This window comes from Phascolarctos cinereus, unplaced genomic scaffold (genome assembly GCF_003287225.1).
Source record: "Phascolarctos cinereus isolate Bilbo 61053 unplaced genomic scaffold, phaCin_HiC Scaffold_5;HRSCAF=322, whole genome shotgun sequence".
Taxonomy (NCBI): Eukaryota; Metazoa; Chordata; class Mammalia; order Diprotodontia; family Phascolarctidae; genus Phascolarctos; species Phascolarctos cinereus.
In genome coordinates, this window is record NW_027555958.1 from 59,572,715 (window position 1) to 59,596,413 (window position 23,699).

At 48.2% G+C, this 23,699-nt stretch overlaps 1 protein-coding gene across 1 annotated transcript in view; it reads right to left on the reverse strand.

The window, feature by feature from the left end:
- CELSR2 (cadherin EGF LAG seven-pass G-type receptor 2) overlaps positions 1-23,699 on the reverse strand; it is a 51,754-nt gene that overhangs the window by 11,462 nt on the left and 16,593 nt on the right. Inside the window, 15 exon segments of the mRNA XM_021000642.1 lie at positions 70-85; positions 87-162; positions 1,203-1,304; positions 1,606-1,789; positions 2,121-2,241; positions 4,194-4,335; positions 4,494-4,668; positions 4,783-5,079; positions 5,381-5,547; positions 5,929-6,054; positions 6,199-6,362; positions 6,770-6,927; positions 8,874-8,962; positions 9,180-9,295; positions 10,639-10,861. Of these exon segments, the coding sequence (XP_020856301.1) occupies positions 70-85; positions 87-162; positions 1,203-1,304; positions 1,606-1,789; positions 2,121-2,241; positions 4,194-4,335; positions 4,494-4,668; positions 4,783-5,079; positions 5,381-5,547; positions 5,929-6,054; positions 6,199-6,362; positions 6,770-6,927; positions 8,874-8,962; positions 9,180-9,295; positions 10,639-10,861 (2,156 nt within the window).

Genomic DNA, 23,699 nt, shown 5'->3' on the forward strand with positions numbered 1-23,699 from the left:
CATCTGTTCCCTGGACTCCCCCCTTTCTGAGGTGGATGGTGAGTGGGCCACAGAGGCAGAGCTACTTACAAAGCCCTTCAGCTCCGAAGGTGACTGAAGTACAGTTGAAGAGGTCGGGGGGCAACCATCCTCGGTGTTCATCACAGTGCCGTACTGCTGTCCCTGGTGGGGAGCAGACAGGATGAGGGGCCACAGTGTGGAGGGGGGAAGAAAGAGGAAGAGGGGACTTTCTTGAGACTCAGGCCCACTTCGTGCTACCCTCCAAGTGATCACGTGTGTATCCATGCTCTCTCCCCTCTTCCTTGATCAAATCAATAGCCTTTCAAACGTCTGCAACAGAGGCAGTGTAGGATGGTAGAAAGCATGCTGCAGATGGATTCGGGGAAAACCTGGGTTCAAATTCTGCCTGGGACACTTACTAGCTGGAAGATGGTAAACCAGTTAGATAAATCCAAGCATTTATGCCCTAAAGCCTGGACAAGTTGGGATTTGCCCCTGGGCTGGCGCAGGGCGTTCCCATCCTAGAAGCTCTTCCACTGAGGAAAGTACAGAAGCTTTGGTAAGCGTTTTACATAAATTCTCTAGACTACCTCCAGGGTAATTATTAGCCTCTTTTTACCCCTCCCCTGAGGGGCAGGGGCAGGGCCTGGGCCTGCGCCTGCGGATTCACTGGAATAGGGAGCCCCACCCTGGCAGAGAAAGCTGCCTAGAGTGCTGATCTCTGATTGGACTTGCCCAGGGTCATAAAGCTAAGATGCGTGAGAGGCAGACCCTGACCAGGCCTTCTGGCTGTGAGGCTGGTCCTTTATCCAGTGGTCCTTCAGGGCCCCTCCTTCTCTCTCCAACAGCCCATCCTCAGCTGAGTTAGATGGTACCCAGCTCATACCCAGGACCATCCTAAGCTGCTGTACCCTCGTTCATCTCTGTTAGTTAACGGTAAGCACACTCCAGGGAGAGGAGGGAGGCCGGCTCAATGCCTAGTGCTCACAGGTGCTCTGTGAACATCTGCTAGCTAACTGAGCTGCAGGAGCTTGTCTGATGGTCTGGGGAGCAGGCCCCAAACATTAGCAGTGGCTCCCCTACAGCCGCAGGAAGCCAGGAAGCCCTGGCCTCACCTATGGGACCTCTGAACTCAGATCAGAGGCGTCAGCAGTCAGCAGGACCCAAGTACAGGTGGCATCCTAAAAATGAGGAAAACCTACCGAAGGAGCCCTTGGGGCACGGCGCTGCAGCGGGCAGCCCAAATCGGGTCCGAGGCCACCAGATGCCAGCTTCGATCGCCCTTGGGCAGCTGTCATAATTCACTGCAATGGGAGAGACAAGGTTACTGGGGATGGGGACAGGGCTGCCACAGAAAGTCCTCTCCATCCTCTTCTCCAGCAGATGTGTCAGAAGACAAAACAAAATTTCCTTAAGGGTAAGCTCTTCATTATTTCCCTGGGAAGGGGCTAGCAGGCAGGAGCCTGAGGTCTTCCTGGAAGCTGACAAGTCTGGAGATGCATTCAGGCCACTGTGCAGAGCTCTCCGCACACTGACCCTCCGAGAAGGATGCTGCAAAGCACAGTTTGGGGACCCAGCTTGATCTCCCATAACCTGCATACCCACCTTCACAGCCATTGGCTGTCACCTCGGCAAAGGGGTTGTCACAGCGGTCACACTGACGCCCAATGACTCCAGGCTTACAAGGGCACTGGCCATCCTCTGGATCACAGACCCGGGACAGAGAACCCGTGGGGTAACAATCACACAGGAGGCAGGCAGGGCTATCCAGTGGCCGGTAATGATTCTCCTAATGGGGGAGGGAGCAGAGGAAAGGGAGATGATGAAGGAAGTGCCAGACACAACCATCTCTTCCCACTGTCCCTCTCCATGACTCTCAGGTATGGACCTTCAGGGCAGAATCCTGGCCCCCAAGGCACAAGGAAGGGCACACATCTGAATGGAAGTCCCTCTTATTTCCTCCCTATCCTTTTGCCTAACATTCCTCTCTTCCACATTCTTCCTCAGTGGCCCTAATGTAGCAACTAAGGACTTGCATGGACAATGAGTAGCCCCTTGGGCAGGGGGAGGGTCAGGCAGGTCTGCAGAGTAGCCCCAACAGGCCAGCCAGTGCTAATGACCTTGCAACGGCATTCTCCACTTGTCTTGTTACAGTCGGGATCGAAGCCTTGGCTGACATCACAATTGCATGGGCCACACATGGGATGTCCCCACCAGCCCCGAGGGCACGGCTGGTCAATCCTGCGGAGAAAGGCCACCCACAGACATAAGTGGCAATCCATTTACAGTGGAATTGCGCGGTTGAAGAGAATACTGGTTCAGCAGTCAGATGACCTGGATTCAACCTGCCTCTGATACTTACAGTATACTTTGTGTGACCTGAGTAAAGTCCCTTCTCTACTCCACACCATTGAGGGAGCTGTACTAGAGGCCTCGGAGGTCCCTCCCAGCTCTAAATCTAAGACACAGTATGATATACAGATTAAATATACAGTGTGAAGCACACTGAGACCTGGAATGTACTCCCTCCTTCCCTCCAAGTCTGGACCATCCTTTGAGGTTCAGGTCAAATGCCCCTCCCTCTCACTCATCCCACATCTCCCATCCATTGTCGACCCTGTCGTCTCTACCTTCAAACAACTTTCCTATGTGTCCCTTCCTCTCCACTCATGTGACCACTACCTAATTCAGGCTGGTCTGGACTACTCCAATAGCCTCCTAACTGGCCTCCCTGTCTCAAAGATCTGACCAAAGCCTAGGTCTGCCTGGTCCTGCCGCCTTCCCCCTAGCATCACAGGGACTCCCTATTACCTCCAGGACCCAGAACAGAGACCTCAGTTTGGCCTGCCCCACTCTTCACAACCCAAGCCCTTCTTGCTCTTCCTTGGCAACACCCCACGCTCTAATCTGGCCACACTGGCCTTGCTGCTGCTCCTCACACGCCTGCATGCCTTTGACCTGGCTGTCCTCTGTGCCTGGAAGGCCCTCCTCTTTCACTTCTCTCTCTTCGTCTTCCACACTTCCTTCAAGATTTAAATCCCAGGGGGCAGCTAGGTGGGGCAGTGGATAGAGCACCAGCCCTGAAGTCAGGAGTACCTGAGTTCAAATCCGGCCTCAGACCAAACACTTGACACTTATTAGCTGTGTGACCTTAGGCAAGTCACTTAACCCCAACTGCCTTAAAAAAAAAAGATTTAAATCCCACCTTCTGCAGGAGGTATGGCCCTGTCCCCCGGCACCAGCACCTTCTCTGCTCTATAAAAACCTTGGGTGTATATCATTATTTACGCCTGGTTTCCCCCATTACAAGGGAAGCACCTTGAGGACAGGGACGATATTTTTTACTTTCTTCATATCTCTAGAGCTTAGTACCATGCCTGGCACAAGTAAACAATTAACAAATGCTCAGTGATTCCCTGATGAAGTTATTCCTTATTTCCCCCTCTCCCCAGTTACTAAGCTCCTTGAATAATAACATCGAACATGATGTTGTTACATAATAATAACACTAGTATTTACGGTACTTCAAGGTTTGCAAAGCACTTTACACAACTTGTTTGACCCTCATAACAATTCCGTGAAGTAGATGCTGTTACTATCCTCATCTTTCAGATGACAAGACTAAGACTAAAAAGGTTAAGTGACTTGCCCAAGGTCACCCAGCTTTCTGAGTGATACAGGATTTGAACTTGGGTCTTCCTGACTCCAAGCTAAGTATTCTCTCTGCTGTGCCATGGGGCTGCCTCTACAACAGGGACTGTCATTTTTGTCTTTTCATCCCTAGCACCTGACAGCGTGTCTAGCACATTCCGAAGGGACTACACCATGTTTCCCTGGTGTCAGGAATTCCTGATGAAGATACTCCCTCTCACCAATGCAGACCTGTACCTGAGAGGTACCCAGGGTCAGAGACCCAACGCGTGTCAAAGGCAGGACTGGCACCCAGCCCTTGAGGCTGCCTCTCTGTCCACTACACCAGCTGAACTCTGCCTCGCACAGTCCATGATTATTAAGCGCATTCATTTTAGGGCAAGGATAGGTTTCTTGCCCCCATATGGCCACTCATGTAGAAGAACTAGAAAGGACTTCTGAGGCCATCTGGCCCATCCCCTGCTCAACCGGAAATCCTCTCTACAACATTCCAGCCTCCCACGAAGACCACTGACATGCTGCCCCAACCCAAGGCCACGCACCTGGTCTCACAGTACGGCCCAAAGTAGTTGTGGGGACACTCGCAGGTGTAGCCATGAGGGGCACTGGGCTTACGGGTACACACGGACTGGTGCTCGCAGGGGTTCAGGGTACAGACGTTGGCACAGCTATCACCGTAGTAACCTGAAGCCACAGACTAAGCCATCAGGGCTTAGTCCTCTTGGCCTCATTTTTCTGCTCACCTCCTCTTTCCCTAGTGGCCCACCCTCCCTCTCTCTCCATGGTCCCCTATTCCCCACGGTGCCTGACCGCCCATCTACCCCCATGCCCCTGTTCAGTACCAGGATCACAGCTGCAGGAGTAGCTGTCCCAGTCATCACTGCAGTAGCTGTTAGTGGGGCAGGGGTTTGAGTCACAAGGATCAGGGAGGCTACAGCCCTGCTCGACATTGGCACGTTCTGCTCTGCTGGGGTCAAGGCTGCTGGCACCATCTGCGGTCTCACCCACTCGCACGCCCTGGGGAGAAGAGGCAGTATTCCCATCCCTCAGAGTGAGGAGGGCAGGGCCAGTCTGAGTGGGCAGGCTGCCTGGAGGAAGGGCAGTTTCTCCATCTCCCTACCTGACACTCACCTGCATACAGCCCCGGAAGCCCTGGGCCACAGTTCCACCAGGTCCCACCACACCACCCACAGTGACATTTGTGAGGTGTAGCCCGTGCAGCCGGGGTCCGAGGTTGCCTTCTGCCTGTTGCTGCCCATAGTCAAATGACAGGACAGCATGGCCAGGCTCTCGGGCACCTCCGCTGACTCCAAGCACAAGCTGCACATGGTGCCAATCCCCATCGTTAGCCCTGCCTGGCTCCAGCCAAAGAGAGGACATCTGGACACCGGTACCCTCCACACTCAGCATCACGTGGCCCTCTCTCATCTGGGGAAGGGAGAGAGCAGAGAAGATAAAATGTCTGGGAACTGCTTTTATCTACCTTGTCCATTCTCATTTCTGCTGCTGCTGGTTACAGCACCCACCCACCAGTCAACCTATAAAAAGGGCACAGTGTTGTAATGTATGTGTCCTGCAGATGGCACTGTTGTCCACCCCAAAGAAGATGAGGGCTTTCCTAAGTATCTCTGCCATTTCTGATCCAAATGCCCTGTCCCAGCCTTTATCCCAGAGACCCGTCCCCTCTTCTCTATTCCTACCCATTCCCAATCCCACTCTGAAGGTCCACCTGTAGGGTGATGGTACTGTGCCCTCTGGTGATCCCCTGCAACAGGACGCCATCTGCTTGGCGCGTACGGAACATAAGGCTGAGGTGCCAGGACTGGGTGATGGGAAGTGCCAAGCCATGCCAGGCCATTAGGCTCCTACCCAGGAAGCGCTGAGGATCTGCCATCTCTGAAGAAGTCAAGGAAATGGGACAAGGAAATCAGGGAAGAAATGGTTAAAGCAATCAGGGGAAATTTTCTGCCATGGGGAAGGGGGTGTAGGGTACAGCTGCCCATGTGCAGCAGATCCCTGCCCTGCCCACTCACCCCCAATCCCAGCCCCACAATACTCTTCCCGCCACACCCTGGGAGCCAAGCTCAGACCCGCAGTCTGACTGGGCCCATTGTCTCCTCTGCTGCCCACCCCAGGGCAGCTTCGCCCAGGCAAGCTTTTCCACCCACAGACAGACTTGCTCTGTCTGAGACATCCTGGCTCCCAAGCCTGAAGGAGAAGCAGGAGGTCAGAGTGCGTGGAGACTGCCCTATGCTCAGCCCTAATTCGCTAGCTTACCCTGGGCACAGCTCTTGCCACCATAGCCCAGAGGGCACTCGCAGCTGAACGTATCCCACTGGTTGACACAGGTACCCCCATTGTGGCAGGTGTTGCTGTCACATACGTTCTTCTTGGCTGGGCACCCTGGAAGAGGTAGAGGGTCTCAGGGTGGGCCTGGTGCCTGGGCAGCCCCTGGCAGAGCAGACAGTAGCCGGCCCTCCCCTCTGCTGTGCTGAGGGAGAGTTGTCCCCCCACCCCCACGGTCTCCCCACTCCTATCCCCTCATACCGGGCACAGTGCCGTTGTTGGCGATGAAGTCAGCCATGTCCACACGCCGGCTATCTACCTGCAGGTTTCGCATACAGCCCACAAAGTGGCGGGTGCGGATGGGAAAGCTCTCAGGCAGGTCAGGAACCCCTCCCAGTAGCAGGGGACCTGTCAGATCCAGGGATCTGATCCAGATATCACAGAAGGGTAGAAGTAAGGGGAGAGGGAGGTAGCAGAATTCTTGAACCTCCCTAGGCCCTGACCTCTAGCTGGTCTGAGCTCAGGCTCCAAAAGGGGCAACTAGCAGACCCTGGGTAGGGCTGGCAACACGGGGACACAAAGATTCAGGATGAGCTGACAATAACATCCAAAGTTGGCCACAGTGCCCTGACCTGCACCCAGGCCCCTATAAATCCTCCACTATCCCTTAACCTCATTCTTTTGCTCTTAGATTTCTTTCCTTTCCTGCTCATCTCCTCTCCTCCTCCATGCCCCACACCTGAGACTCAGCATGGCTGGCAGGGAAGAGGGAAAGATGGGAAGAACATGCCCAGCCCCCTGGCACCCAGCCCCTGCTTCCCACCCCTCTCACTTCTTGCTGCCAGCCTGGGTGCCCTGGGCAGCACAGGAGTAGTTCCCCAGGACAGCTCCAAAGCGCAATGCCACACCAGGGTCACAGTCATCTACTGTCACCACGGCGACTTTCAGTTCAGAGGGGCCTTGTGGGAGTCCAGAGCGACCTAGCAGTGGCTGTGGAGGAGAAAGAGAGGAAGGGGTCAGGCTCAGGGTGGGGGCACAACCTGGCTTGGCCGGACACCCTAATATTCAGGCACACTCAATCCCTTTATCCATTCACTGTGTCAACCCTGTAGCACCGTCTAGGGCATGCTACAGGTGATGAGGACAGAGATGATGACCAGGATGGCCTGGTCAAACAAATGCCCCTGGCAGAAAGGCTGGGCCCATTTAGAGTTCGCATTTATCTAAGTTTGCAAAGCACTTTACATATTATATCTTTCTGGTGCTTACAACAACCTTGTGAGATGGGTACTATTATCCTTACTTTATCGATGAAAAGAATTAGGTTCAGCATCACTACAACACAGTGTCTTACTGAAGCAGAATTTGAACTCAGGACTCCGACTCCCAGAGCTCTCTCTACCCACTATGCAAACTAGCTGCCTCATTTCGCAGCACCTCAGAAGAATGCAAGGCTTCTGAAGGCAGGGACTATTCCTTGTGTCTCTGTCTTTGTAACCTCATAGCTAAGCACCACACCCATACCACAAAACTTATGGTTGGTTAAGTCAAACAGTTGAGGTTTCACCTCATACCCAGCACCCTAGTGAAGCTGACAGGACAGGCATGTGAACACGCTGCCGGTGGAGCTAGGGACTGCCCTGAATATTCTGGAAAGCAATTTGGAATCAGGCTGAGAAAGCGACCAAAACGTCCATGCTCTTTCATCCAAACATCCCATTCCTAGGTATTTCCCCCCCAAGGACAGTAATGGTAAAGTGTATTTTCTCAGGTCCACCAAAATATTTAGAGCCTCACTTTTTGCAGAAACATATCAGATGACCATCCACTGGGGAACCACTGGACAAAAAACGATGCACAAGGTAACAGACTAGCACTGTGGTCTGAGACTAGGAAGAATTCAGAGAAGCAGGGGAAGACCTAGGATGTGACGCAGACCTCCCTAGTCTACGGCACCCAGGAAAGAATACACACAATGACCATCACATAAACTCAACCGAACAGCTGAATCCCTGCAAAGGAAGAACTATAGGTGTGGCATGTCATGTCTACAGACCATCAGGTCCAGCTATTAGATTGTCTTTATAATAAGAAATAACTTCATAAGTGAGGGGAGAAAGGATGAAATGAAAGTGACGTAAAAAAGAAAGGATACCAATAAAAACAAGATTCTGAAGAAGTCTATTCAGACTTTTGAGTTCACTTGTCCACAAGTTCATGTGACACACAATTCTGTACTGCAGGCCTTTGTGGCAGTCTGGTGAAACCCATGGAGCTCTTCCTGGAATCAAGTCTGCCACCCATGTTCACGGACCCACTGAAATTTATCCCTGGACCCCAGATCTGGTCCAATTCTGTACCTTCCCCCACAAGCAGTCAATTAGCCTTCTTTTGGGAATACCTCCAGGAATGGGGAACCCACCACTTCCCAAAGAAGCACATTTTCCTTTGGGACAGCTCTCATTTATTCTGTTTGTTCAGAGGTGTAGAGAAATCCTGGTAAGGACATTCCCTCTTCCAAAGCAGATCAGCAGCTGTGCTGCAATAGATAATCGGAAGAAAATTGCCTAGAGTAACTGAGAAGTGATGGGAGTTTCCCAGGGTCACAGGGCTGGTATATGGAAAACTCAGATGCTGAAGCCATCTCTGCTGCCATGGCAGCCAACACCCTAGTCACTGTCACGCTGCTGACTCTGGTGGCTAAAAGCCCTAACTGTCAAACAAGAAGCTGACATCTACCTCTCTGAAGGGCCTACCCACTGGTCAGTTTTGCCCCCGGGAGCCAAGCACAACAAATCAGACCCCCTTCCCCATGATAACCCTTCACACTGTTGAAGGCTATCATGACCCCCTTAAGGCTTCTCTGCCTCAATTCCAGAGGAGCCGGATCTCCTGGCACAGTCCCCTCCTCCTGACAGTGTCCAGACGAGCCTCACCTTATTGTAGTACTGAAGTTGGACAGTGTGCCATTGGCCATCACTGACCCCTCCAGGAATGAATGGAGACACGGTGGTCGTTGACTCCCCTGGGAAAAGGAAGACAAAGTGAACCAGGGCCCTGTGGGACCGGCTGGTAAAGTAGGAAGGGGTACACTTTGGGATGACATGCTGTCCTCAGGAGAAGTAAGCAACACCAAGTTTGAACAAGGCCTGGGATGAATGCACGGGGCTGGGGGAGACAGCAAGAGGCAAGAAAAGACAAACAAAGGTAGATGAGGGCCAGGGAGAAAAGAAGAGGCACACCTGCAGAGAAAGTGAGCTGGACCTGCTCCTGAATCACTTCAAGGGCCACAAAGTCATGCTTCTCATTGAAGCGCCCGTTGTACAGAAGAAGCCCGTCCCTCTCCTTTGTGGCAAACCTGCTTGGAGGGTAGGGAGAGGGTAAGAAATATGCAGGATGTTGTAGAGAATGAACCCCTAGGGGAGGTGGGATGAGAGTAGGCAGGCCTGCCCAGAGGACAGGTGCATCCAAGTCGTAGGGCTGAGGACTATGGGAGCAGAGGCGTAGGAAGGGGGTGGGTACATTCAAAGAACCAGGAGGTAGCCAACTTCCCTGAGGAAGGGCCTCCTCTCCTCTGGGGACTCCCCAGGGAAGACAGCCAGCAGAAGCAGATTCATTATGAACTTGCACTAGGTGAAAACACAGGAGACTTGAGTTCTAGGCTTAGCTCTGCCAATGACTTGTTTGACAACCATGGGGTCTCAGGTTAGTCATGAGTAAAACAGGGATCCCACCAACCCCCCTGCCTAGCTGAGAGGGTTGTTGTGAGGATCGTATGTAAAAACTCATGGTAAACTAATGAAGAAAGTTATCAATCACTGTGGAAATGCCAGGGAGAATTACTGTCCTGCTACTCCAGGTCAGAACAAGACCAAGAAAAGTAAACAGCTCAACATCCAGGGGCCAAAACAAGGAATATTTTCAAAACTGTTTTTTGTAAGCACATATTTATATGTGTAATTCTAGGCACATTACAAATGCACAAGAGAGGTGGTGCTGGGCAGCCAGAGAAATGTGACTGAAAGCCTTGCGTCTCTGCCACCTTTGAGGCAAGTCCCAACCACTCCTGGCTCTGGGCAGCTCTCTGAGATGATAACTGTAGAGAAGGAGTGGTAGACAGAGAGTCCTCAACTAGGAATTTCCCAGACCAATAGAAATTCCAAATCCCCACCTCTCCATTCTTATCAATACACATACTTTTAATGTGCCCAAAGTCTTCTCTTCATGGCACATACTCATTTTGTGCTAAGCCAAATTGCATGTGTTACAGAAAAGGGTTATAGCCTCTGGTGGACAGTAATAGCATTAATAGTAACAGCTCACATCTAAATAGCACTATAAATCTTCCACAGTGGTTTACATAGCTTATCTTAGGTCTTCACAAGAGTCTTGAGAAAGAGATAACTATGACTATCTCTATTTTACAGACGAGGAAATTGAGTCCAAGAGAGGTTAAGTAAGTGATTTGCCCAAGGTTATACAGCTAGTTAATGTCAGCAAAGTTCAGCACTCTATCCACCATGTCACATTGTCTCTCAGAAACATGGTGTGGCAGGGCACAAGTTTTAAACTTGTGGAAAAGGATAAGGAGAAGTTACACAATCTTCAAACACTGCCTGGAGCCCACAAGTTTCTAGTTTAGACTCTTCTCCCAGTTCCCCCAATCCCTTCTCTCTGGGCCCTCTCCCCATCATCACTCACGTGAGGGCCAGGGTGAAATGGAAGCGCTGCCGAAGGCCTCGGAGGGTGAGGAAGGACCGAGCTGGGAAGCTGCGTGTGGTCACTTGACAATAAGGCTTCTCATAGTCACCTGACGGGCAGTCGCATTTGAAACCACCAACCAACAAGTTGACACAGGTGCCCCCATTCTTGCAGACTCCAGGAGCACATCGGCCTGAGCGGGCACTCACCTCACAGTGTTCGCCTGGGACAACGGGAGAGGTAGGGATGAACAGCAAGCTCAGTACCCATGGCAGCATAGCCACTGACCCAAGGATACCACCATCCAAGACATCAGATATGCAGAAGGATACAAGGAAAAACTCAGTAGGACCTGGGCCTCAGTCCTTCCAACATCCTCCTTCCTAATACCCCGTTTTCCCAAACCCCACTCACTCTTCAATACTCTGTTTCCTTACACATTGTCTCATCCACAGATCCCCACACACATGCACACCCCATCCCTGACACAATCCTCAACCTTAGAGATATATACACTGCCCCCTCTCTTCCATCATCTCCCATCCCCTCACTCTCCTCAACTTTATATCCCCTACTCCATTGCTTTCTCATCTTCCTAATTCCCTAAGCCCCATCACACTATCCAGACCAACCCTCAATCCTCCATATCCCCCACCTTCACAGCCACAGCACACCCTCTATGACCTGTAGTGCCACTGTTCTGCCATGTCTGACTTTCCCTTAACCCTCCCTCACCTCTCAGGTCCAATCAGTTATCCAAACCTGCCCATTCTACTTCTGAAACGTCTCCTGAAGCCATCACCTCCATCCTGTCTGCCACTATCCCAATTCATGCTTATATTACTGCAATGACTCCCTAACGGGTGTCCAATTCAATCCAATCCAACATTTGTTAAGCTCTTAGTATATGATGGTCATTATGAAGACCGAAAGGAAAGACTCTGGCCTAAAAGAGCTTAGAACCCAAGCTAGCAGAATGTCCACAGAGAAGTACACACAGCCCAGTGCAGGCGTCTATCACCTGTTCCCTGGACTACTGTATCAGGCTTCTCGTTGGCTGCCCTCCTCATGTCTCTCCCCACTGCAGTCCATCCTCCACTCAGCTACCCTAGTGATCTTCCTCAAGCATCACTGTAACCATGTCACTATCCGACTGACTAAGCTCCAGTGGCTCCCTATTGTCTCCAGGATCAAATACAAAATGCTGTTTGGTGCTTTATTTAAATCCCTCCACATTCTGGCCCCTTCTACCAGTCAGGTTATACTTTACTCCTCTCTAGCAATACTGGCCTGCTTGAAGCTGCTCCCATATGACCCTTGCATGCGCTGTCCCCCATGACTGGAAGACTTTCCCTCCTTTGCTCTGCTGCCTGGCTTCTCTCAAGGTTCACCTTGAACCCCCCCTTCAGCAAAGGTCCTTTGCAGTCTCCCCAATTCTAGTGCATACCCTCTGAAATTACCCCTTCTTTAGGCTGCATAGATCTCATATGCACATAGTTCTTCACATGTTTGCGTGGGCTCTCTCCCATTCAAACTGTCAGCTCCTCATGGGCAGGGACTGTTTTTATGTTCTCTGTACCCCTAGGGCTCGACACAGTGCCTGTCTGAGCAAGGAGGGGACATCAACTAGGAGACCAGGGCAAGGGCCCTGCAGGGAGCTAAGGACTCCTGATGAAGCAGCAGAGCGAGGAAAGAGGACATCCCAGGCAGCACCTGGGACAACTTCTCTGGTGCTGGAGCAGGAAGGCTCCAGACAGTTAACAATGCAGGTAGATGGACGTGAAAGCGACTGAATGGTCTGACTGGAAGAGCAGCACCTAGTGTCCAAAGCGAGTGTGGGGCACCCCCGCCAGTGTTCTGCACTCAATCCTGTACCTGCATACGCTTTCTGAAGTCTTGGAAAAAAGCAGAGATGGCATCATGACTAAGTCTGCAGATAACTCAAAGCTAGTCAGAATGTCTAGGACAGCAGATGGCAGAGGCGGGAAGAAAAAAGATCCTAATATGCTACAATGTGGGGTCAAACCTAATAAGGATGAAGACTAAACAGAGAACTCTCCAGTGAGGAAGCACTCTCTGCCAATGCAGGTTGACACCTTCCCTCGTAACTTTGAGTCTGAGGGAGGTGCCTAAAGGAGAGGTATCTCACATGCAGCCCAGAACACTGGAGTGGGGCCTAACTAGACTAACACACAACTGGGACATATTTAACAAAATAAATAAAAATGGAAAATGTTAATTTGACATTTTCTACATCAACATGCCCCAGTTTAGTGGCCCTATTTTCTATCTGAATTTGATGCCACTGGCCTAGAGCACTGGGAAGGGAAGCGACCTACCCTGGGTCTTATACCTGCAATGTACCACAGGCAGGACTTTCTGACTTCAAGGACAGCTCTTTACTCACTATGCCAGAGGTGTCAAACCTGCCACAAACAGCCAGTAAAACTCACCAGTCAGTGTCCAAACCAGATCAAAATGTACTTAGGAAATGTTTAACAAAATAAATAAAAATACGACATGACACAGATAATATGATCTGTTTTCATTTCAATCTGACCTCACTAAACTGTACCCCACTACTTCTCCTAAACCTAACAGGATGAGATTTAATAGGAAGCAACTAGGTCCAAAAATCAACTTCACAAATCAAAAAACAAGGTGTAAACAGTCAAGGGTTTGCTTGAAAAAAAGAAACCCTTGTGATTTCAGTGGATTTACCAAGTTAGGGGAAATCACTCAAGCCAGAAGACTGTGTCCACTACAAGTTTATGTTTCTAATTTCACCTAGGTCCTCAGTACAGCAGAGCAATCCTTCCCTCCTCAATTTCCACACCCCAAAGAGGTGGTTCCAAACCTTCCCTTTTCCTCAGGCCTCCCCCTTCCCCTTCCTTGGACATCACAGCCATTCTCTCCTCCTTTGACTCATCGTTAATGAAGAGATAACCACTTCACTACATACACCCTTAATCCCATCTTCTATACAGATTGTCCCCCAAGTCATCTCCCCCCATAACCATCTCTAATCTTTCCCTATCCACTAGTTTTTTTTTTTGGGGGGGTGAGGCAATTGGGGTAGGTGACTTGCCCAGGGTCACACCCCTTGCCAAACACAGAGTACTCCATCATCTTCAGAACCCTCTATCACCCCTACACATGTCTCCATCACCTCCATGATTCTTTCAACCCTACACATACATACATGCACACATTCACACACACACACACACAAATATACATCTGCATAGTGGAAAGAATACTTAATTTGTAGAGAGGTAAATCTATGCCAACTTTCCAAACTCGAAAGCACTATATACATATGAGTTATTATTATTACTGTCCACCAAAGGCTATTATCTTTCTCTGTAACATAGGCAATCTGACTTACTTTATTTCATATGTAAAATGAGGGAATTGTACTAGATAACCTCTAAAACCCCTTGTAGCTCCAGATCCTATAAATCTATGGTCCATCCTCTCCATAGTCCCTCTTCCTTCAAACAAATGCTGCACCATCCCCTCCTTGACTCCGTCTCTCTCTATGCTGCTCCCATAATCCCCTATCATCTCAAAACTGTTCCAATTCTCCCTCCTCACAAACAGATGGTACTCTATCCCCTTCCCTCCCCAATGCTCTCTCTGAGCCTTCCATGTTAACCAGATAGTTTCACATACCAAATTTATTTCATTTTGGAATTTAAACCCCATCCACACAGGTTACAGCTGTGCTAAGTAAGCTTCAGAAGCCTAGGCCCATGGCCCCTGGGCCCTGTGGCCTCGGGCAGCAAGACTACCAAAGAAGGTTCTTTGGACAGAAGCAGAGGATACTAGTTCAGTGTTTTCTCCTCCCAGTTGCCTCAATTTCAGTCATCGTTGGACAATAAGATCAGGTTCTCTCCCTGGGGGTGAGACACACACACAGCTTCCCACTCAGATTAACTAGGAATAGCCAAGAGGTGGGGGAGGGGCATGGGGCCCAACTATAATCTGAGCCTGTTGCCCAGAGAGGGAGAATCAGGGAACTTACACTGGTTCTTTTGGGATCTGGAGTCAAGATAGAGGCCCTTGTGGGGTCAGAGGATGCTCTGGGGCTGGGGCCTGACAGGCTAGGGGTGGACTCCTGATGAGGGACTGTGGTTATCCTGGCTTTAAAAGAGCCATTAACATAATTAATGTCTGGTAGAATCATAGGCCCTAGTCCCTATCTCATATCCCTGATTCCCTTACTTAATCCACTCTATCCTCCTGCCTGTCTCTCCCCACTCCCAAACCAACCAATCCAATAGGCCAGATTCTAGAGATGAATTCTCAGATCCTGGGCTTGCTGGCCGGCTTGTTACCATGGAAACTGTTGTCCTCCCACCCCAGCCCCTTCCTCTTCCTCCTCCTCTTCTCCTGGACAAAGACCACTCCTCCCCTCTCCTCATGTACCCCTTTCCCCCTCCCTCTTTTCTTCTTTACCTGCAGTAGAAAAGTAACCTGGAAGGCAAGATGGGACTGAAAAGACTGGCTAGGGAGACAGAAGGGCTCTAAGTAGGTGTCTGCTCCAGGACCAGTGTTTACACACAGGTTCTCTATCCCCCTTTGTCAGAGCTGCCTACCCCTATGCCATTTACCCATCTCCTCATCTGAGGGGGTCCTTCCTGCCAGACGTGACCCAAACAGAATAAGTGGGTGTGACCTGATGTGTGTGGGGAGGGAGAAGCAGCAAGAACAAAGCGACAGAGAAGTCCAGGAACTCTGGGGAGGAAGAGCTGGCTGGGGGGAAAAGAAATAGAGAAGAGGATGGTTTCCTCCTAACTGGATTCCCTGAAACCAGACTTTCCTCACTGCGATCCATTCTCTACCCAGCAGCCAAAGTGATATTCCAAGTCAATCCCCCAGGATAAAATACAAAGGTCCTCCACTTGGGACTTAAAGTCTTTCACAATCTGGCCCCATCTCTCCTTCTAGTCACATCTGCCTGTCACACACTCTACATCCAAGATAAACTAAGGTTTGTTCCCACCCCATCCCATCCCATCTCCCCCTTCTGAATTTATTTTCTATAGATTTCACATTTGTTCATTTGTGTACATACTGTTTCCCTTAATTGGAATGTAAACTCCTTAAAGACAGGGGCTGGTTTTTTTTTGTCTTTGTATCCCTACAGTGCCTGGCACACAACAGCAGTCTAATAAATGTGGGACCAGCTGAACTGATCTGAGAGGAAAGAGGAAGGCTAGGAAAATGGGAGAGGAAAGAAGGTAGAATGTTGGCAGTTGTAAGGAAGAATTCTGGAATGGCTTATTAAAAGGAATGCCTGCGGTGATTTAAAAAGAGATGAGGTGATCACTATGAGACACTGGGTACATTAAAAACCAGATACGACAAATACAATTTTCTTTTTTGACAGCATTTAGAGACTACTGGAGTGAAAGTCTGTCAGTCAGTCAATAAGCATTTGTTAAATGCCTACTACGTGCCAGGTACTGTACTAGGGGAGACAAAGAAAGGCAAAAGAGGGTTCCTGCTCTCTAGGAGCTCACAGTCTGATGGCAAACAATATGCTAACAAGTACGCACAAATAAGTTACATGATAAATTGGAAATAATCAACAAAGGAAAGACACTAGAATTAAGGGGAAGTGGGAAAGGCTTCCTGTAGAAGGTGGGATCTTAGCTGGAGCTGAAGGAAGCCCGGGAAGCCAGGAGGTAGAAATGAGGAGAGCATTCCAGGCCTGGAAGATGTCACTGATAAGAATGCCTGGAGTTGAGAGACGGACAGTCTCATTTGAGGAACAGCCAGGAGACTGGGCTGAGACTGAAGTTACTGGACTGAAGAGTATGTGTTGGGGTATAAGCTGTAAGAAGACTGGAAAGGTGAGGGAGGGCAGGTTATGAAGGACTCAATGTCAAACATAGATTTTATACTTGATCTTGAGGGGACAAGGTCAGATCCGCACTTTGGACTGGAAGGGGGGAGACTCATGGTAGGGAGACCCAGCAGCAGCTACTCCAGTTGTCTAGGGATGAGGTGATGAGGGTCTGCACCAGGCTGGTGGCAGTGTCAGAGGAGAGAAAGGATACAGTGTATGTGAGAAATTTTATGACAGTAAAATCGACAGACACTTAGCATTATCTGGATTTCAGCAAGGTACCTAACAAAAATCTCTCACAAGATGAAGCAAAAGGATTAGAGGACAAGATAAGATGGATTAAAAACTGCCCAAGTTACCTAACCCAGATAATGCCTGTTGATTACTAATGGACTGATGTCAACCCAGATTAAAGTTTCTGGTGGAGCACCACAAGTCTCAGTCCTTGGCTCAAGTCCAGTTGATGTCATAGTTCACATTTATATTATGTTTGTCAAATATGTTGATGACACAAAGCTAGAAGGAATTGATAATGCATTAGATTACAGAATCAGGATCTAAAAATATCTCGATGAGCTAAGAACAGTAGGCTAAAGCTAATGATATGAAACTAATAGGGATAAATGTAAAGTCTTGTACTTAGGTTAAACAATCAATTGCATCAGTAGCAAGTGAAAATGTGGCTGGGTTACAATGCACACCAAAAAGACTCCAGGATCTAAAGTAGACTACAAATTCAGTAGCGGTTAGCAAGAGGATTTTTCTTTTGGTCGAACCCTGTGCTATCATTTGTGTTGTGAGCTCCTGGTTAAAAAACAAACAAAACTCTTCTCTCAATGTAAATCTCCAACTGTCTTGAAGCTTATAGCCTTAGGAGAGTAGCCTGGGGCATTAAAGGTAAGAGGTTAGATGACTTGCTCAGGGTCACACCATCAGGCTGTGTCAGAGGCAGGACTTGAACCACATTACTCCAAAGCTAGCTCTGCAGCTGTTATGTCATGATGTCTCTCGGCAAGAGCCTGGAATGCTCTCCTCATTTCCTCAGTAAGACGAAGCCATAAAAGTTAAAGCAGCCTTAGGTTTTATTAAGACAGATATAGTATCTAAAGAATGGAAGGGCTAGGCTACTCCCACTGTATTCTGCCTTAGTCACACCCATGGCCCTGTTCTGAGTACTAGCTTCTTATAGCGGTGCTGGTAAGTCAGAGTATGCCTGAGGAAGGGTGGCAAGATGGTGAGAAGCCTCAAACCTGGGGCGTACAAAGATGGTGTTTAATAAATACCTTTTCATTCATCTGAAGGATCTGGGAATGCTTGCTTCTAAAGAAAAGATAGAATGGAATGTGATGGATGGAAATGATAGTTGTCCTCAAATACTTAAAGGGATAATATATGGAAGAGGAACTGAGGTATTTCTGTTTGGGCCCTTCAGGGCAGAACTAGGACCAGAACTAGGAATCAGATTTCAACTCAATTAAGGGAAAGCTTCCTAGCAATTAGAAAAATCTAAAAGCAGAATGGTCTGCCTTTACAGACAGTGGGTTCCTCATCAAGGAAGGTCTTCAAGAAGAGGCTAGAAGGCTTTCAAAAGGATGTAGGATGACTTCTTGGGCCAGAGGATGGGGATGCTTCGGTTAAGAATTAGATTCAATGAGGTCTCTATAACTCTCCAGTCTAGGGAAGGAAGAACAGCACTAAATACGAGCCTAGGAGGTTATTCGGGGGAGGGGGATAGTGAAAAGAATCACACTGTTGGGTTAGGGGAGAGTTCAAGGAATAAAGACCTGGTGCTCAGAGGGTAAAACTCCTCATTCCCAATATCTATCTAGCCTTCAGGACCCAACGAAAATGCTAGCTCCTCTATGAAGCCTTGAAATATCTGCAAGCTTGTTATACAGAAGAGAAGAATTAGGCTTGTGGGAAGTGTCCTACATAGCTCCTGAGAGCAGGACTAGGACCATGGCATACATGTTACAAGAGGCATTAGTTTCTAGGCAGCGAGGTGATGTAGTGAATGAGGAAGGCACTTGACTTCGGAGTCAGTTATATCACCCTAGGCAAGTCACTTAATCTCTCTCAGCTTCAATTTTCCCACTTATAAAATGGGGATAATGATCAAATATAAAGTATAAAAGTAACATTATGTAAAACATTACATAATGCTTAACTATTATTATTCATACAGATGCCAAAAATAATCTTCCTAAGATACAAGTCTGACCGTGCCACTTCCCTACTTAAAAACCCGCACTGGCTCCCTAATGCTCCAGATAAAATAAAAACTCAGTCTGACATTTAAATCCCTCCTCGGACTGACTCCAGTCAATTTTTCAAGCTTAGTATTCTCCTAGTACCCTCTGACATATTCCAACCAAACTGTCCTTGACCACATTCCCCCATGCTTTAACTGCTGAAATCTTTTTCTTCAAAGTTCATCAAGTGCCACCCCTCCAGAGTCTCCCCTGATCTTGCCCCCACCACCCCCCCACCCAAAAGTCTCCTCTTCCTTCCTCAAATCTCCCTTGAGCATTTTGCCTGGCTCTCCCCTTTGGCCCTGCCACACCCTGCCCCATACTATCGTTCCCTGCGTACATCTCACATTCCCCCAGTAACTCCCAGTGACTGTGCCATTTAAAAAATCAGCAAGCATGTATTAAGCACTGACTAAATCTTTGTATCCTTGACACATAGCAGTGCTTTGCTCACAGCAGGCATTTGCTGAATTGAATCAATGACTTAAGTATACAGAAACATTTCCTAATAATTAGTTGTCCAACAATAGAGTGAACTACCTCATAAAGTGGTAAATTTCACAGTACTGGGGATGAAAGGCAATGGTGTGGTAGACAGAGGACTGGACTTGAAGGCAGGAAGATTTTTGGATCCAGCCTCACTTAGTAGCTGTGTGACCCTAACAAGTCACTTTCATTCTAGAGGACCCAGAAAGGGTTGAATTCAATGACCTCTAAGGTCCCTCCCAGCTCAAATCTATGTTGCTATGTTTAAACAGAGCTGGACAATCACACAGTTAGCACTACTGTGGAGGGGATGACCTTTGAAATGTGTTTCAACTCTGAGATTCTGTAAAGCTTTCTCTGATTCTCAATGAAACGGGAAAGATCAATTCTGCTCACATTTGTGACCACTATTGGCACCTTACCCGTACCTCTGCTATAACAACCTAAACTTCCAATTATCATCTTTTGTATTATCGTTATTTGCATACATACCTTATTTTCCTTAGTGAGCTGTACATACCTTAAGGATAGGCATTCATTGTGTCTCACTATTTTTATCTCATAGAGCCTAGTGTGGCAAACCTTACACACAGCAGGCAATCAATAAAGGTGTTTCTGAATGAATGAATGAATGAATGACAGACCAGATGTAAATCAGAATAATTTCTGACTCTGAGCTTTGGCATCTGTTGGTCCTGGGCAAGAAGTCAGGAACAGTACAACAGCCCAACAGGAAGCTGGCTGCTCCAGTCACAGACTTCTAGAATCTTAAGTCTGGAAAGGAGTCCAACTCAAACTGGAATGATAAGCCCCTCTCCAAGACACCCAGCAAATGGGCATCCAGGTGTTTTCTGAAGAATTCCACCAGGAGAGTGAAAGTTCCTCATTTTTGTCTTTGCACTCCCTGTATCTGGCATGGTGCCTAACAAGCAAAGCACACTTAATAAAGGTTTGCAGACTCCTTTGCCTCCCAAGGCAGCTCATTCCACACGGCAGCAGCTTCAATTATTAGAAAGGTTTTCTGAACACCAAACCTATGTCTGTTTCTTTGCAACTTCCCCTCATTACTCCTGGTTCTATCCTGGAGAACCAAACAAATAAGTGTAATCCCTCTTCCAAAAGACAGTCCTTCCTACTATATAAGGACAGATGAAATGTCCTCTCTGAGTCTTCTCCTTCCTAAGCTAAATATCTTCAGATCTTTCAACTTATCCTCATGGAACATGATTCCAGGGTCCACCCACCTCTAGAAATGCCAGCTTATGAATATTCCTCTTACAATGAAGGCTGAGATCTGAACACAAGCCTATAGATGGGACCCAATCCAGGACAGAGCTCAGATGGCCCTGGAAGCTGTGCCTTTTTTTTTTTTTTGGCTAGGCAAAGGGGTTAAGTGACTTGCCCAGAGTCACACAGCTAGTAAGCATCATGTGTCTGAGGCCGGATTTGAACTCAGATCCTCCTGACTCCAGGGCCGGTACTCTATCCATTGCGCCACCTAGTTGCCCCAAAGCTGTGCCTTTCTTAACAAAGGCCATGACCTTTGTTGACAGCCAAATCATATTGCTGACATACACAGCTTTCAAGATTTCTTTGAGACAATACACTTTCTAGCCATGCCTTCTCTACTTTGTATTTCTGTAGTTGAATTTCTGAACCCAAGAGTAAGACTATACATTTATTTATCCCTACTAAATTTCATCTAATTATATTCAGCTCAATGCTCTAGTGAAGAAGTCCCCAAACTTTCTGGTTTCAAGACTCTAAATTTTACTCTCAAATTAATGAGCTTTTGTTTAGGGGGGTTATGTTGTTCATTCACACCCAACTCTTCATGATAGGTTTTCTTGGCAAAGATACTGGAGGGGTTTGCCATTTCCTCCTCCAGTGGATTAAGGCAAACAGAGGTTAAGTGACTTGCCCAGGGTCCCACAGCTAGTAAATGTCTGAGGCTGGGCTTGAACTCAGGTATTCCCAACTCCAGGCCCAGTCCTCTATCCACTCAACCACCTAGGTGCCTCCATGGAGGGGTTACAACTCTTGATATTTACCATATCAGAAATGAATCATGGGGCAGCTAGGTGGCGCACTGGATAGAGCACCAGCCCTGGATTTAGGAGGACCTGAGTTCAAATCCGCCCTCAGACACATACTAGCTGTGTGACAATGGGCAAGTCACTTAACCCCAACTGCCCAACCAAAACAAACAAACAAACAAACAAGAAATGAATCATGTAAATGGTTCTGACCTATGAAAACAGTTCAAGGACCCCCAAAAAGTCTCAGGGATGCCCAATAGTCACCAGGGCATATCTTGAGAACCACTGCTCTAGACTGTCAAGATCTTTTTGCATCCATACACTGTCATGCCTTCTGTTAGCTGTCCCTCCCAGCTTTGTGCCATCTGCAAATCCAATGACTTTATCCAAGTCATTGATGAAAATGTTAAACAGCACAGGGCCAAGCACAGATCCCTGGGGCTCTTAATGGAGACCCCTACCAAGCTGACTGCTCTCAGTCTAGCCATTCAACCAATTCCAAATCCATTCAACTGTATTATCATCTGACTCATATCTCTCCATCCTTTCCATATGAATAATATGAGATGTTTTATCACACACTTTGTTAAAAGTATGTATAGCATTCTCTTCATCTGTTAATTTAGTTCCCCAACCCCCCTCCCACCAAAAAGAGAAAAAAGATGGATGCAGAGTGACTTGCTTTTGATAAAGCCCTGCTGGTTCTTCGGATCACTTCTGCTTCTTCTATATGGAAACTAACCAACACTTTAACAATGCTTTCCAGAAGTTTGCCAAGAATTTGCCAAAAGGATTCACTTAAAATGTACAGCTTCCATATTTTCTTTTTATTAGAAATTAGTCCATTTGTCCTCTATTCCTGCAGTCTCTCTCTCTCCCATTCTCCACATTCTTTCAAAGATCCCTAATAGTGACTCAAAAATCACATGTTCTAGGGCTTTCAGTATCCTAGGGTTATCAGCTAATACAAAACAAAACCAAAAAAACCCGTATCCTGAGGCTCATACACATACAATCAACCCAGAAGTCCATCTCAGTCAGCAGGCAAAATTCTTCTAAACCATCCCTGGGGTCCTCATTTTAGCCTGATTCCCGCTGCATTAAAATGTTGAAGAATTAACTCAAAGAAGTCCACCCATGTGGTGACAGGGTAAGAGCATTCAACTCAGAATCAGAAGGACTGGTTCAAATTCCATCGCCATTAACATCAACCCTCCTACCTTCAACTCCACGTAATACAGGGGGCTCCATCTGGAGTTGGAAATTACCTTTGCAAACAAAACAAAACCCAAAACAGCTGGGGCAGCTGAAAAAGAAGGAAACCCCCCTGCAGGGTGCCTTCACTCCACTCTTCCCTTACCCTCCACCAAAGGCCCCGGGCCTTCAGAAACAATGTGGTAAAAAGGTATGGAAGGGTGAAGCAGGTGCCCCATGCTGCCTGGAGTTATAGGAAGTCACACCACTGTCCTGGTCACCACATTACTGACTCTCCTGCCCACCTCCAGGGTTTACCAAAGAGGATCCTGGGAAACCTCCCTAGCAAAGGGACTGTCTTGCTAGAATCTGGATTAGAACCATGGATTCACTCTCCCTTCCACAAGTCCTCCACTTCCTGCCCGATAGCAGCAAGCTCTCATTTTTCAACCCAATAAGCCCCAGGATTCAGTCCTGTTACCTCTCCCCGAACTCACCTCCAGCCTTAGTCCTCTCCTTCCCCTATTCCAAAGCCCCTTGAGGACAGGGTGGTGTTGCTTTTTTGTATTTGTATCCTCCACGTTTAGCACAATGCCTAGCATGCAGTAAGCACTGAATAAATGCTCTTTTACTTTTTTTCTTTCCTTCCTCCCTCCCTTCCCCTTCAACCTAGGCTTGCTATCTTCTACCTTTCACATGTTTCCCATCTACCCATCTTCTGGAGCTCACAAACCTGATTTCCTTTGAAGACACATGATCCTTTACAACTTTCTCTATTGCTGGCTGCTTGCTCACAAAGCTGAAAAGAAGCAGAATACCTCTTCTTCCCTATCCCCTTCCCCTTCCAGATCCTCCTCCAGTTTCCATCATACAACTTCTTTGAATTCCACTCCTTCCTTTCTCATTCCCCCATCCATATCCTTGTTGGCAGCACCTTCCAATCTCCAGGACACTCTCCTTCCTTTCTCAATGAGTTTCAGTACCTAACCCCAAGCCTTCCTCTCTCCCTGCTTCTCTCTCTGTGATCACCTTATTAAGACCAACAACTCTTCAAACACCCTGGCCTCCTGGCTCATCCACCTCCTCAATTCTCATGACCTATATCCCCTACATAAGTGGTCACACCTTAGACTTCCCCATCAGCCCTAACCGTTTCACCTCAGTGATCTTAAACCCAAATTCCCCTTTCCGATCACTATCTCAGGTGCTTTCACCTCTCCCTAGGTCTTACTC